Below are 17,169 nucleotides of genomic sequence, written 5' to 3' on the forward strand. Positions count from 1 at the left end.
TGGGAGGCCGAGGGCTGATCCGGGGCATCGATACGTCGCAGATGCGTCGCATCGTGTCCCGGAACCACCCCGCTTCGCCCTCGACCTCAACCGGATGTGGACGCATGGGCGCCCACGCCGCCACCGTAGAGGCTTCCATCAGGAGCTCCTTATTCAGGCGCTTCAGTGCCCACTTGGGGAATGACCGGGACGCACCACGGGGGTAGTCCCCGTGGACGTCCGCGACTGCGGAACGGGCGGAGAGATCAAACCGAATATATCGGTGATCTGACAGCGTCTCCGCCCCCTCCAAAACTCTCCAGTCGCGGATACGGCGTGCGATGGCCGGGCTTGCGAACGTAACGTCCACAATAGACTCGCCCTGCCACCGCACGCACGTCGCAACCGAACCTCTATTTAACAAACAGAGGCCGGCCGCGTGCGCCCACCTCTCCAGTAGCCTACCACGAGCGTCCGAGCGGGGGGAGCCCCATGCGACAGACTTCGCATTGAGGTCCCCCGCGAGAATCACTGGACGAGGAGCGAGGCGGCGAGCAATCGCCCCGATCCCGCCCAGGAAATGCCCGAACTCGACGGTAGGCCTGTTCGGAGAGAAGTACGCCCCGATCACGACGGTCCCTTCCAGTTGCACCGCGACGAACCCTTGACCCCTGGTCACCATCGCCAGGGGGGGGATCGCCGCGTCTCTTCTTATGACTATGGCCGCCAGGCCGCCGTCGTCCCCAAACCAGCAATCATTTGCTGGGGGAACGAAGTACGGCTCGGCGACCACAGCCACATCTATGGACCACTCCGCCATGCTCTGAGACAGCATGTCCTGAGCTCTGGCGGAGTGGTTCAGGTTTCCTTGCAGGAAGCGATAGGTGTGGTCCATTACTGTTGGACCACATCCATCGCCCCCTCCCCTTCACCGCTGCCCCCGCCCACCGGCACCAGCGCCGCATCGGGGATTACAGCGTTGGCCAGTGCTCCTCTGGCCAACCTTCTCTTTTGTCGGCGCCTTGATTTTCGGCGCCGGTTGCGTTCGGTATTATCACCGGACGGGAAGCACGCCTTGCCTCCCGCCCGGTGGTTTGCCCTGCGCCCGGCCGCAGCGCACAGAGCGCAGTGCGGGGCGGCTGTGCAGGACGCCGCTTTATGGCCCGGTTGGCCGCAGCGGAAACACAGACCGCTACGGTCAACCGAGCTAGTGCACCTAGCGAGGCCGTGCCCGGTGCTAAAGCATCGGAGACATCGCCAGGCACGTGGTTCTTGGAGACGCACGTGGGCCGCTATCCAGCCCACGCGCAGTCTCCCCGGATCCCCCATCGATCTTCCTGGCGGAGGAGTGGCCAAGGAAGTGGCTGCCTCCACAGGGCAGCGCGCCCACGCTGACCTGGCTCCAGAGTACCCTGAGCGAAGTTCGCCTACGGTCACGCTCTCCAGGGCACATCCACCTTGGGCGGCTATTGCGGCAGCCACCTCCTCCTTGGTAGCACAGTCGTCCAGGCCGGTGATTCTAATCTCGGCCATCCTCACCGGCCTGTGCACGCGCACCTCATCCTCCGGCAGTGCCACGCGGAGCGTCGCCACTAGTTTGTCCGCGATGCCAGAACTATCGGCACCGGGACATTCCAGCAGCTTCGCCCCATTGGCGGTATGCCGGAAGCGTAGACCTTCCTCTGCCCCGATTTCTGTCAGGTTTACGGCTGCGCGCGCCCGGGCCATCACCTCATTGTAGGTGAGGCCCTTTTCGGCGGCGCCCGGCAGCAAAGTCACTACCACGGCAGCTGACCCCGCTGCGCGCGGCTTCTTCTTTCTGTTTTTCTTCTTGCCAGCGGCCGGTGCTCGACCCTCGCGGGGAGCAGCCACGGCCGCCAGCGCTGTATTTCGGGATGCAGCGGTCGGCGCTCGACCCTCTTGGGGAGCTGCCAGAGCTGCTGTCTGTCGCCGTGCTTTGGTACCCCGCTTCACCACTTCTGTCCAGCCCTCGTCCATGCTTGACGGGGGAGGAGGAAGGGGACGAGGCTGTGGTTGGGATCTCGGGGCGAGATTCTTGGCTCCCGCACCTCTGATATTCTGGTTCCGGCCTCCACGTCGTGACACCCTCGCGGATGGGGTAGGAGTGGAGGCCGGCTGGGCGGCCCAGTCCCGTATGGCGGTCGTGGCTTTTGGTGCCGGGACGCAATTTTCGGAACCAATCGAGGAGCGGAGCATCTCCTCGAGGCCAGCAAAGTGTTTGCGGACCTCATCCGCCACCGCCCGCGAGATGCAGGCCACCATTTCTTCTCTGCTTGGTGGCTCCGCAGGCCTGGGCCGCGACAGCGCCGGCCACTCGTCTACCATCCTCGCCAGTGGCGAGCGGATGTCTTCAGCCTGCGCTGGTGCAGGCCTTAACCTTCCTCTCTGCATGGATGCAGGGATGGCCGATATTTGGGGAGGCGGCGCAGGCCTTAACTCAACCCTCCGCGGGGGGTGAGGGAGTGCGGGAGTAGGCACTCGTGACACAGGGGCCACAGAAGTGGGCGGTGGCATGGGCGCCGCCACACTCATCACAGCTCGTGAGGGCACGCTGGTGTCCATCTTCCTCGCGGGGGGCCCAGAGTGTGCCAGCGCAGGCATCGGACACAAGGGAGTCCCATCTCGCAAGACCGGGGAGTCCTCCAGAATGCGACTCTCCCTGGAGTCAAGCTGCGCGACGAGTTTGGACATGGTGGGGATCAGCTTTGTCCTAACCATAGCGGCTCCCTCCCGGAGCCTTTTCCTGTAGCTGCTGCCTGGGTCGGCGCCCTTGGCAGCCACGGTCGACAGCAGCTTAGCCAGATTGACCAGCGCAAGGTCGAGGTCGCGGAATGCCTCGTCCCCGCTAGCCATGGACGCGGCCGACGTCGACATCGACTCCACCGACGTCGCTGGTGACACTGCGCCCCTCCTCCTTACCGGTGCCCGCTGGGGAGCGGGCATCGTATCTTTCTTTGTGGCAGGCCCCGCAACCACCGGAGCCACCTCCTCGATGGCCATCGTCTTTTCCGGCACCTCGATGCTGGAAGATGACGCGCCGCCGTCGTCGGACGTTGTTAGTGGGGTCTTCCTTCGCCCCCTCTTTTTCCCTACCGATGATCTGGTGGGGTTGATCGCACCCGACTCGCTGGCGAGCGCAGAGCGCATCAAGCCGGCGATCGGGGAGTGCCTCGGTTCGACGGGAATTCCGCTGCCCGTCGCACAGACTCCTTCATCCTGGCAATTGTTGCCCCCCCCAGAATACGTGGGGCAGCGTGCTTCCACTGAGGTGGAAGCACGGAGGGATTCTCCGCCCGACTCGCGAGCGGTACCCTCCTGGGGTACTAACTTTGTACAATTGTCCATCATCATGAAATTTCTTTTTTTTTTTTATTAACCAGGGGTTTGGTCCCCTGGGATCTATGACACCCTCGGGACTGGAAACCCTCCAGCCATACATCCCATCGCCGGGTGTCGAGCTTGGGATTGGGGCATTTTTGAAGAGGTTTGCGTCCTCGCGGCTCCGACCAGTAAAGGCAGGAGCCCCCGTTCCCCATGACTGGGATTTACGGCTTGGCCGACGGTGGCCGAAGCCTGTCCGTCGCCCACAACGCGGTGTGGAGCCACGCCGGCGAGCCGGTACCTCCCATATCTGGAAGGCTTTCCCCTGTAGCCAAAGCCGGGGACATGGCAACCCGCAGCCGGAAGACACAAAAGTGCCACTGGCTCACCAGGCTCCCGAGAGCCAACCCCTCATCCCCAGAATGGAACTCTTTGTCAGTGCAAAGGGCGTGGGGAGAAGGTCCCTCGCTCTCTCTCATGGCATCCCCCGCAGAACGCGGAGGCGGCCGAAGAGAGCTGGGCGCAGTTCTCTTGGTCGCGGCGTCCCACACAGATTCCTCTGCACGCGATTTTAGGGACGCACGCTTAAGCCCCACCGCCACGACAAGGCGGAACTACATTCGGTGGGGAGATGTTCTGTAGTAGTCGAAATTCGACTATAATTAATTGGAATTGTAAGTTTGTACACTATTATGATTGTATTTTATACTTCTACTAGCTGACCCGGCAAACGTTGTGTTGCCTTAAATAAGATTTCTAGGGAAATTCTACTGTAGAAATAAAAACCTCATTTAACCACATAATACCTCATTATAAACAAAAAAATATATCCAAAAAATTAAAATAAAAAATTAATGTTTGGGGTGAACAACCCTTTTCACTTAGGGGTATGAAAAATAGATAGTAGCCGATTCTCAGACCTACTGAACATACTATTGATACACAAATAAAACCAACAAAACATGGCTGAAAAATGTATAGTATTGTATAGCTCTCAAATATATTAAGTGTATAATCTATGATGTATAGTGAGTAAGTAAGACAGGAGACCGGCTTCGTCCCCATCCCTACTACGTGATGTTTGCTGGATCAGTGGTGACACCTGGTGGGGATAGCTGATCGATTGATAGTTGATCGGTAGTCGACCGGCGAGCGCGGGAAATCAAATTCAATTTAAAAAAAAATCATAATTAAAGGAACTTGAAATTATAAACTCTGAATAAGAATTTATCGTACTACAATTATAATATTGGATTGCCATCTTGCAACCTTATTGTGGATGGAAAAATAGGGGTTGATCGTATAAGAGTGAAAATTGAGAGTAATATGTTTTTTTTTTTTTTTTTTTTAATTTTAAGTCATGATAAAACTAAATAAAAAACTTGCCAAAAAAATTAATGTTTATAATTAACAAAAAATAGGGGTTGATCATAGAGGGATGACAAATTGAGAGTAACATCAGATTTTTTATTTTAATTCATGACAAAATAAAAATGAAAATCTTGCCAAAAAAATTAAAGTTTATAATTAACAAATAAAAAATAGGGGTTGATCGTAGAGGGGTGAAAATTTCAGAGTAATATGAATTTTTTTATTCTACGTCATGACAAAATAAAAACAAAAATCTCGCAAAAAAATTTAAAGTTTTTAATTAGCAAATAAAAAATAAGGGTTGATCGTAGAAAGATGAAAATTGAGGATTGTATGTATTTTTGTATGTTGTATCATAAAAAAATAAAAATAAAATTTTAGGGGTGGACTACCCCTAACATTTAGGGGGATGAAAAATAGATGTTGGCCGATTCTCATAGATACCGGATAAGCACAAATTTTTTTATCAAAATCGGTCAAGCCGTTTCGGAGGAGTATGGCAACGAAAACTGTGACACGAGAATTTTATATATTAGATAATCACAAATTTCGCCAAGACTACACTAAAAAATATATTAACAAAGACAAATAATATTTAATCTATTCTCATTTTGACAACAGACGTCAAGAACAAAAGCCTGACAATAAATAGTATGCATGCGTGTGTATGTCAAATACATGGTACGTAGTGTGTGTAATGTTTTCTTGATCGATTTCATGTATCTTTATGCATTATTTTAAAAAAATATGAGCGTTGTGCACTTCTTCTCTATATTCTCTATAAGTGTGGAAAATTTCATACTCCTCCGTCCGCGCAATTTTCGTAAAAAGGGATACAAAGTTTTTGCTTCACGTATTAATATAAAGATAGCAGGTATGTCGCGGTATATAAGTATATGATAATATACATAATATATTATCATATACTTATATATATAGATGATCACTGGTGGTCCGGAGGCCTTTCCAGTTTCACTAGGACAGGTGGGCGAGCAAACGCTCAGTCAGGAGGGGTGGGATTTGCTAACAGCTACCCAAGCGCCTCCGATGGGGACCTAACAACTCAAGAGCAGCTGCTTCGCGAATGAATCTACTACCAGATCGGAATCGCGACCCGTTAAAAAGATCCAGAGAGAAACTCTTTGCCAAGTTCGACGAGTATGGTTACCGGGTTCCCTAAGCCTGCTCCTAGTGTTAGAGCTGAAGGCGTCTAATACAAGAGTTATTGTATCTGATGTATTCGTAAAGACGTGTATTTTATCAAACATTATTACTGCTGCACGACAGACGTTGATGCTTAGTACCGGCTGTACTTACAAAAAATTGCGGGTTTGTTTGTTGCTTCATGATAGAATTCATTTTTGAACACGTGTCTAGTTTGAATGACAGTAGAATCTTTGTTGTATCAATTAGGTCCTATAGCACATAAAAGTAAAAAGAAATACGACAGCAGAAATTATAAACTGTTTTATACGAAAATTTTCCCTCTAAAATTTTACTATACCCAGTTAGGGTCAAAGGACGTCAGTATGCCATAGGGGACCAAGCTATTTTACACTTTGAATTCGGACATAATGCTACGAGAATGATTACTTCAACTAAAAGTTAGAACAAAATATTAAAATACCTAATGCATTATTGTTAAATGAGTTAACTACAATATATTGATCATCAGCCTGTGTCTCTGTATATCTGAGTGGAGTGGAGTTCTTCAGTGGAGACCGCAAATTGGCAAACGTAGTTCAAGTCGCCTTCAGGCTTGGCGAAGTGATGATCTATGCAGGGTGGCTGGCGATAGCTGGATAAGAGAAGCCGAGGATCAGTGGCGTGTAATTGGAGAGGCCTGTGTCTATGTGATGATGATTATGATGTCTCCGTACTTATGGGCACCGTTGTCGCCTACAGAGACAAAGGATCTTAACTTAATCTTATCGACGTTCAACGAGTTAGAGTCCGAGCTTAACAAGAATTTCTCTCGATATCCTCTCTCAAACTGAATCATATTTTTTTCCCTATCCTTGCTGATAGGCTTGAGAGGTTATATCAGCGTTAGCATGTAGGTGAGCTCTCGGGACTCAAACCAAGAGGTGTTGCTAACACTGGCCCTAGCAAGAGCAGTGCTTCGCAGAATCTACCATAGGATCGTAAACGCGACCCACTGAGAAGATCCGGCGAGAAACTCAGTGGGCTGTTTCTGTGGTTTAAAAACTGCATCAATATTAGTGACATCCTTATGTACCGTTAACCAACGCGCTGGCAAACACAGTATAATAAATAATAATAATAAATAAATAAATATTTACTAACAATCACGCCACGTTAACTGGTCCCGTGGTAAGTTCGTAAAGAACTTGTGTTACAGGTACCAGATAACGGAAATAAATGTAAGATTTTTATTATACACATACATATATTTAATATACATCCATAACCCTGGAAAAGACATTTATATTTATCATACAAATATCTTTCCTTGGCGGGATTCGAACCCGCGACCCCCTAGTGTAGTGACCATGTCACTTACCACTACACCAGACGGTCGTTCGTATATTCGTAAATTTCTTCCAAATTTACAGTAAGTTCGAAATAACAAACTTTAACGATGCAAGACGGCTCCTTCTCGCATAACACCGAAATAGACAAAGCTAACAAAGTTCAACTTACATTTTCCTGTGTTAATATAAAGCCGCGTACAAAGTTTGCATGGCGCTGCGAGTGTGCTAACACCAAATATACTTGCCTTTGCATAAGTCGAAAACGTTTTTGATTGTGTTTCGTATTATGAGGTGTTTTAGTGATGTACTAATAATACTCTTATTACTAGAGCAATGTTATTAAAACTAATTAAAACATATTGTTGCATTAGACGCCTTCAGCTCTAACACTAGGAGCAGGCTTAACCACTCTGATATCCGTACTCGTCGAACTCGGCAAAGAATTCGTCGTGCAACATAACCTCAACATCAGCCCGATTAGTTTTTCACCGGGTCTTCTCAGCGGGTCGCGATTCCGATACGATAGTAGATTCATTCGCGAAGCAGCTGCTCTTGAATTGTTAGGTGTCATTTGGAGGTGCTTGGGCAGTTTTAGCAAATCCCACCCCTCCTGACTGAGCCTTTGCTCGCCCACCTGTCCTAGTGACACTGGAAAAGCCTTCGGGCGACCAATCAACATTCTTTCATAAAAACACAAATAATAAGCATTAGATGTGTTTTAAATCTAGTCTCTAGTATGGAGAACGGGATAGGCCTTCTGCGACGAATCAGTCAAGCATTTCGGTTTGAAAGGTCACACAGCCCATTGTGTCTTCGATCTCATTAAGGGGATAAAAAATTACCAGAGCCTATAAAATCGCAACATGAATACCACCGTCCACCGTGTCTTTTCAGATCGAAACCTCAACTGCGTTTGTAGGCGAATGGTGTTACAAAATTTATTTTAACTAATGATTAATAGTTTTTTATTATAACACTTTCATTAGCTTCAGACGTATGTATGTTAGTATGTAACGGAATCTTTGAATATGATTTTGACCTCCTTCAAAACATCGGATTAACTCGAAATTTGGTATACTTATTAACGACCGATGACAATTCAATATAAAAAATTTAAGAAAATGAAATTCAAGTAAAAAATTAAAAATTAATAATAGATTAAAAAACTAACAAAATGCGCTTTTATAGAAAATCCAACTAAAAAATAGAAAATAACTTTTAATAAATTTGAATTATAAATAGTGTAAGAAAAAATTATTTTATTGTAAAAAAAATGCGCGGGGTGCATGGTATCAGTAGTTATAAATATTTTATGAACAGATATGAGTAGAAGGGTTATCTATATATTAATACATGAAGCAAAAACTTTGTATCCCTTTTTACGAAAATAGCGCGGACGGAGGAGTATGAAATTTTCCACACTTATAGAGAATAAAGAGAAGAAGTGCACAATGCTAATATTTTTTTAAATAATGCATAAAAGATACACTAAATCAATAAAGAAAACATTACACACACTACATACCATGTATTTGACGCACACACGCATGCATACTATTTATTGTCAAACTTTTTTTCTTGACGTGTGTTGTCAAATTGAGAATAGGTACATTATATATTGTTTGTCTTTGTTAATATTTTTATAGTGTAGTCTTGGCGAAATTTGTGATTATAGAAGTATAAAATACAATCATAATAATGTACAAACTTACAATTCCAATTAATTATAGTCGAATTTCGACTACTGCGGGACCTCTAGTTTTGATAATATCCTGAAAAGCACCCCACGCTTTTTTACAATAAAAGATTTTTTTCTTACACTATGTTTAATTTAAATTTATCAAAATTTATTTTCTATTGTTAGTTGGATTTTCTATAAAAGCGTATTTTGTTAGTTTTTTTTAAACTATTTATTTATTTAGAGTATTAAGATACAGATTGTACTGTTTGTTTTCCGAATAAATAAATACATCCGCGGTCCCCCGGTTATAAAACACACGCCTGCCAAATTAATCACTTGACGGCCACGAGCGGGGGAGACTTTCTTGAAGACTGCTACAAAAATCATTATCCGGAACGTGACCCGGCATCAGAGGCCCGACCTCAGCCCAAACAAAAGGCGGTATACGAAATGACGTCACAAATTTATGTCTTTAAGGCCATACATGATATTAGTTTGCCCGCCTTTTTTGCGGAGATAGCTTAACGAGCTGCACAATACGCGTGGTGTTAAGTGGTTATCGAAGCCATATCGCCACCAACCTTCAGATTTGAGTTATATGTTTCGATTGGTTGACATTCTTAGTACCTAATTCGTGAACATGTTCTAATTACGTGGTTAATTAAAAAAAATCGGTACCTGTCTGCGGGATTCGAACACTGGCACAGTTGCTTCGCTCGATACGAATGCACCGGGCGTCTTAACCTTTAGGCCACGGGGATCACAAATCTTCACTTCACTATTAATCGAAAGAGAACTCTTTTTTTTTGTTTCTGGGATGGGTGGCCGAGCTCACATTCCATCTGGTGTTAAGTGGTTACCGGAGCCCATAGACATCTACAACGTAAATACCGCCATCCACCTTGAGATATGAGTTCTAAGATCTCAGTATAGTTACAACGGCTACCCCGCCCTTCAAACCGAAACACATTGCTGCTTTACGGCAGAAATAGACAGGGTGGTGGTACGGTGTGCGGACCCTCAAGAGGTCCTAGGTAGCTCACCGTGTACCACGCTTACGGTAGGCAGCGGCTTGGCTCTGCCCCTGGCATTGCTGAAGTCCATGGGCGACGGTAACCACTCACCATCAGATGGGCCGTATGCTCGTCTGCCTACAAGGGCAATAAAAAAAAAAAAAAAAAAAAAAAAAAAAAAAAAAAAAAAAAACCTACGTAACACCGGACTGTTAACGTGTTAAATGATTCGAAGAAACAAAAAAACAATTATTTCAAATCTCCGTTATTACATTTTTTTTAAGGGATTTTATGACCTGGTAACTAAGACCTTTAGGTCAAGTCTTATTTTAATTTTAATGATACGTAAATTTTTTATATGAAAATGATATTAAGAAATGAAATGAAGTTGATTATTATGAAACAGCATGAAGTGAAATGAAAACGAAATAAAATGACATGAGATGAAATGATATGGGATGAAGTATAATCTCAGCAAAATGGTGGTCATTTACTGAGATTTTTTTCAGTGGACTTTTTGGAGGATCCCGAGAAGTTACGTCCAGCGGCTTTGTTTCATTTTCCCACATTTCTGCACTTTTACAGATATTAAACAGTTAATAAACCACCGTTATTACACATTTAAACCTGAAGAAACACTAAATAGACAAAATAAAACAAATCACACAACTTCACTCCTCGCGTTCTCGCCAAAAAGTCTCTGTTATTACAATTTAATAATGACTAAAACGTCACAATAAGCTGTCAAACGATGATGCGAACGAGGATACAACAAGGGAATCGTTCACCTTCAAGAACCGAATACAAAGTTAAAACAAAAGGAAAATTGAATTACTGCATCTACGAAACTGCGACGCTTAGCATCGGGAGAACCGTGAATTAGGTAAAATACAATTAAACTTTACTAATTAGACGGGCCCGAAAGGAAGTTCGGTACCAGGGAGGCATAAGTTAAAAGGAGATTATCTTGAAACTCGCGAGAATCGTTCGGTGTTTGCGATGGAAAAAATCTAAGAGTTTTCGACTTACACTGAAGGTTGGGAGAAGTGTGATGCGTCTCGCACTTGCGACGCGTGGGCTCGTAATACAAAATATAATATCGAATATACTGATATGATTCAGAAACGGTAGCATAACATAACTGGGAATAACTTACACACGATCATCCTGCCCTAAGTAAGGATTCACTGTGTTATGGGTATCAGAGAGAGAGAGAGAGAGTATTCTTTATTGTACCTACACCAAAAAAAAAAACAATGCGAAACATTAAAATATTACATTTTTTTGTGTATCGATGTAAACACATGCCTTGAGTGAAAAAGCGTATACACTGAGTTTCTTGTATGATTCTACTTAGATGTGAAAGTGCAAAGTTATCTGATCTGATCTGACCATCACTTAACTTGATCATCTGACCTATTACGTCCAGACAACAAATCTTTTAAATATCTCCGAAGTTTTACGTCTAAAATATAACAATAGCCAATACATAGGTAGTTATAACAAAAAATAAGTGAACAAAAACATTTCAAAGAAAATTTCGGCTATGATTAAGGGTATTATGAGAAAAATTCATTAGACTTAAGTAAAGTAGGTGATTTCGAAGGCGGCGTCCACGTGAAACGACGTGCTTTGTTTATAATTACTGCGACATTCAGTTGTGCCGTTTCGAAGGTTTTAAGCTATTGCATAGCTTTTATCGCGGGCTTTGAGCGCGGCGACCGAATCAAGAAATTCCGTAACGAAAATAAAACCTAACACCCCCACTCCGCCTACCATGTAGCTCGCGTTCAAACATTCAGACGTTGCGCTTGTGTAGTGTCTGTGAATAAGCGCGTGGCGTGACGTCGCGTCGCACTGCATGCGCATCATTAAAAGTCTACCCATCTCTCTCTCGTGCAGTCTAGCTTACGAGTGTGAAGGGAACCGTTAATGTTTTGCTTGGTCTTATTTTATTATTGTTTTAATATTAAATTATTATTGTCTAATTATATTTGCATAAGTTGATAAAAAATGCTATGCAATAGCTTTACCGCGGCAGTCCCCGAGTGCCACACGTGTTTTTTTTTTTTTTTTTTTTTTTCTTTATGTACCTACCTACTTACTGAAAAGCTTAGATTTAATTTGTGAAAACTCTAAATTGTCTATTAATGTAATCAGTAATCGTTTGAACTTCTGCTCAGAAAAGAAGGTAACATCCGAAAATTAGTTCTTTTAAATTCTCCCAAGATAAGTAAATATCTTGAGATTTTGATAAATCTTTCCCAAGAATTTTATATACAAGAATTTTATATCTTTCACAGTGGCGTAGCTACCTGGGGCTAGGCTGGGCAGTGCCTCGGGGCCCTCAAGCTGAGGGGGCCCTCTAATCCTTACCAGAAATCTCGATCGAACTGGACATTTGGAAATTTCTCCTATTTTCAATATAAATATGACAGGTTGCAACCCCACTTTAATCATGACAACCCAGTTGAGGGAAATTCAAAAGTTATACCTAAGGAATTCCCCTAAATTCTTTCTGTAGGTTGGCAGTGTTGTCAATTTGACGGATATGTGCGTTTTATACGCACTACCAGCAAGCTCTCTAGCGCGCCGCCAAGGAGGTATGATACACCGAGGCGGTGTATCGCGTCCCGACCCGGCAGGCTGGTTCTGGTCCAGCGGGGTATTCCGGGACACCAGCGGCACCATCTGGGCGGCCTGACGGGCTGCCGTACCGAGACGACCGACGTTTCAAAGCCTTCGATTCGCCTCGAAGCCTCCGTCGGCTGGGCGTCCTTGGGGTGAGCTGCGCCGACTGGTTGTAGTGTTGACCGCGGTAAGCCCCTTACCTCATCCGGGCTCTGACCTCGGAGGGGATCGGACGCTTGGGTGAAGAGTGCAGGTAGTCGTTTAGTGGGTAGGGCCCTGAAAACATCCTTGGGCCCGCGGTCTCGCAGTGGGGCCAGTCCCACATACCGCGAGCGCCCCCTAGGCGCGGGGACCTCGTAGGAGGTTCGGCCCCCATCCTGAAAAAAAAAGCCCGACCTTTATATAATAAACCCTTGAATCTTATCTATTTTGTTTTATTAGTATTAATTGTAATTTATGCTGTTACTGTTTAATTTTTTTTTTCCTGCCCTGCAGTGCACAAAAAAGAGCTAAAGTAGCTTAGAATTTTTAAAGTATTTGTATATTTCATATTTTTATTTGATAAAACCTAATCAGAGAGCCACGTCAAAAGGTTGCGTTCAGGGCTCGGTGTGCGGGCCTGCATTGTGGAACATCATACTTGATGAACTATTGGAGATCCATCTACCATCTGGATGCCACATGCAGGCCTACGCAGACGATGTGGTACTCGTGGTCACCGCTGAAAATGTCAATCGCCTAGAGGAGCTCACCGACACGGTTCTCCAACAGATAGTGAATTGGGGAAAAAGCGTCAAGCTCGAATTCGGGGCCTCCAAAACACAACTGATCGCCTTCACCCCCAAGGCCAGAACTCTTAGGGTGGAGATGGACGGTCAAATCTTAAAAACCTGTAAGGAGATCAAGCTCCTCGGAATAATTTTGGACGAAAAGCTACTCTTTGGCCGCCATGTACAGTACGTCCTGGGAAAAGCCTCGCGAATATTCAACAAACTGTGCTTGTACTCCCGACCAACCTGGGGTGCTCATCCCGAGAACGTGCGCACCATCTATCTCCGAGTCATCGAGCCAATCGTCACCTACGCTGCCGGGGTGTGGGGACACATAGTAAACAAGCGCTACATCAAAAAATCTTTGATGAGCATGCAGCGTGGTTTTGCCCTAAAAGCCATCAGAGGATTCCGCACTATTTCAACCTCCGCTGCTCTGGCTCTCGCACAATTCACCCCTCTAGACCTAAAAATCCGAGAAGTACACCAAATCGAAAAAGTCAGGCTCACTGGGAAAACTGAATTTCTCCCCAATGACATTTCTTATGAGAAACCTGTCCCCGTCAAGGACCTCCTACATCCCGCTAGAAGGCCGACAATCAAACCCATACCCTCCTCTGAACACCGAATTAACTCCGAAATGACGGACAGTACTCTGGTCACTCGCGTATTCACTGACGGAAGTAAGCAGGACGATGGATCAGTTGGAGCCGCATTCGTGCTTTACAGACCCGGCGACACTGAAACATCCGTAACAAAAAAGTACAAATTACACAGTAGCTGCACAGTCTTCCAGGCAGAGCTGTACGCCATCTGGAAAGCCTGTCAGTGGATTGTAAGCGAAAATCATCCCCACACATACATCTTCACCGATTCTCTCTCATCAATATACGCGATAAATAACAGAAGCAACACACACCCCATCATAGTGAACATACACAAACTCATACACGCTAACCACACTACACACAAAATTTTCATAGACTGGGTAAAGGGACACTCGGGTGTCATAGGAAACGAGGAAGCCGATGCGGCTGCCAACAGCGGCGCACGCATGCACAAGGCCCCCGACTACTCGCAGTTCTCAATATCCTACGTGAAACACAAGATTCACACAGAACACCACGCCATCTGGCAAGCCAGATACGAAAGCTCCCCGCAGGGCTCACATACAAAAACACTACTACCAAAACTGAACGACATCAAAGAACTCAACAAATGCACACAAACAAACTTTCAGCTTACACAAATACTCACAGGCCATGGATATCACAAGACATACTTACATCGCTTCAAAATAGCACCAGATGACACCTGCCCCTGCGACGGCACTTTCAGCCAAACTGTAGAACACCTCCTTAAAAACTGCCAAGTGTTCGCTGCGAAAAGGCACAGCCACGAAGAAACGTGCCACGAAGTACAGGTGTCACCATATAATTTACCTGAAATGTTAAAAAAGAAAGCTGCAATCAACTCTTTCACTTCGTTTTGCCAAACAATAATCAACAACATCAAGAAAATAAATGAAAACAATTAGAATAAATACACTACCAAATACATATTAATAAACACAAAAATAGACTGATAAGAAACAAATAAAAATACAAGGGTATAATGATACAATATATTCGTATGTATAGGAAATGTATAAAAAGTATGATATATAAATGTAAAGTAAGTATATATAACTAAATACAGATATATGTATAAGCATAAACAATATAACACGGGGATATGTAATATGGACAGAAACGTATCAAATAGCGATCTGCCAAAAAAACATACTCCCCAAAAGGAGAAACAAAGTAACTATTATTACATATAACACATATAAATCCCTAACGAGAATCAAACTACCAAGATTATAAAACATAAGATACAGAAAAAAAAAAAAAAAAAAAAATCAGCTTACATAGCAATGGGGCCCCATTTTTTTAATTTGCCCCAGGGCCCTTGGTTACCTAGCTACGCCACTGATCTTTCATCCATGCGAAACATACCAAATAACGTGGTCTCGTTCAACAAAATTAAACCTAGGAATAACTGTCTCTTTCATCCACAGTTCAAAGCTAATGTGTTTAATAATATGTATATGATTTTTTTTAATATCACAGTTTTTTTTTTTTGTTTTTTTTTTTTTTATGATTGAAATATTACTGGTGGCCCGGAGGCCTTTCCAGTTTCACCAGGACAGGTGGGCGAGCAAAGGCTCAGCCAGGAGGGGTGGGATTTGCTAACAGCTACCCGAGCGCCTCCGAAGGAGACCTAACAGCTCAAGAGCAGCTGCTTCGCGAATGAATCTACTACCGGATCGGAATCGCGACCCGCTGAGAAGATCCGGCGACTCAGCGAGCTGATTCATGGGTTAGGTTGCACGGCGAACTCTTTGTCGAGCTCGACGAGTACGGTTACCGGGGTCCCTAAGCCTTCTCCTAGTGTTAGAGCTGAAGGCGTCTAATGCAAAGGTTATTGGATCTGATGGATCCGTAAGGACGTGTCTAGGGCGTCGACGGTGACTGGCTCCTGCGTGATCAGGATTCGGGGAAGTTTATTTCCTGACCCTGCGGAGATATTTAAACGTAATCAACATCAAAATGGCAGATTAAGTTGAAAATTTTCTCATCTGCTAAGGACCGCTGACAATACAATTACTAACTTTGGCTTAACATTCAGAATAATCAGTTTATCAAAATAGGTTTATTATTATTCCGGTTTTTATTTCCGTATACTATTAGTAATTAGTACGTAATTAGTAGTAGTAGTTAGTAGTAGTAATTAGTACGTATTTCCCGTCATGACGTATGCAAGCGTAGTGTTCGCTCACTCAGCCCGCACCCACTTGAAATCCCTTCAGGTTATTCAATCACGATTCTGCAGGATAGCCGTCGGAGCGCCTTGGTTCCTTAGGAACGTGGATCTCCACGATGACCTGGAGCTCGACTCATTTAGTAAGTATCTACAGTCGGCATCGCTGCGCCATTTTGAGAAGGCGGCACGACATGAGAACCCTCTCATCGTAGCCGCTGGAAATTACATACCCGACCCAGTAGACCGAATGGTAAACCGTCGACGTCGCCCAAAGCACGTCATTACGGATCCTCCTGATCCATTAACGGTGCTTTTAGGCACCACAAGCACCGGTCACCGTCCTCGTCGAACCCGTCGCTTGCGACGGAGGGCTCGACGAGCGAACTAACCCATAGACACAGCCCACTGAGTTTCTCGCCGGATCTTCTCAGTGGGTCGCGTTTCCGATCCGGTGGTAGATTCTGCGAAGCACTGCTCTTGCTAGGGTCAGTGTTAGCAACTCTCCGGTTGAGCCCCGCGAGCTCACCTACTAACGTTAGGGCGAAGCTGAAATAGCCTCTCAAGGCTATCAGCATAGGCAGGAAAAAAAAAAAAAAAAAAAAAAAAGTACGTATTAAGTAATTAGTAGTACTATTAGTAGTAAAATACGTATTAGTAATTATTATGTCTTTTTTTCGTTAGATAATAATAATCTACATAAACATATTATTATCTTTTCTTATTTGTTAGAAATGTTGTCTTCCAGATTAAATAAAAATAATTTGTAATCATGCCATCTCATGTCCAATAGCATCACTTTTAGTGTTAAATTTATTACAGCGCCATCTAGTAACCAATGATTAGTCTAAGATGCAATGAATGGTACCCAACAATTAATGCATATTGCGCCATCTAGCGTTCATTAGTCACAGCTTAAGTGGAATTAAACTGCAGTTTGTGTAAGCGCCATCTGTTATCTAGCTTTTAAAATAGGTATCTCTAAAATAGTTCCGCGTTTCTTAATTAGATGTCGTACACCATATTCACTAGATGTCGCAACATTATATTTTCGAGGAATTTCTAAAGTGAAATTCGCTCTC

At 44.8% G+C, this 17,169-nt stretch overlaps 1 protein-coding gene across 1 annotated transcript; it reads left to right on the top strand.

Moving 5' to 3' along the window:
* The first annotated feature begins 3,534 nt into the window (after window positions 1–3,534).
* On the top strand, window positions 3,535–14,819 carry LOC149500926 (uncharacterized). Its single transcript, XM_089734945.1, has 2 exons — window positions 3,535–3,855; window positions 13,089–14,819. Exons 1-2 carry the CDS (start codon window positions 3,535–3,537, stop codon window positions 14,817–14,819), a joined length of 2,052 nt encoding a protein of 683 aa, XP_089591071.1.
* Window positions 14,820–17,169: the final 2,350 nt, after the last annotated feature.

The sequence above is a fragment of the Bombyx mandarina genome, chromosome 18 (genome assembly GCF_030267445.1).
Source record: "Bombyx mandarina strain Sakado chromosome 18, ASM3026744v2".
Classification (NCBI taxonomy): Eukaryota; Metazoa; Arthropoda; class Insecta; order Lepidoptera; family Bombycidae; genus Bombyx; species Bombyx mandarina.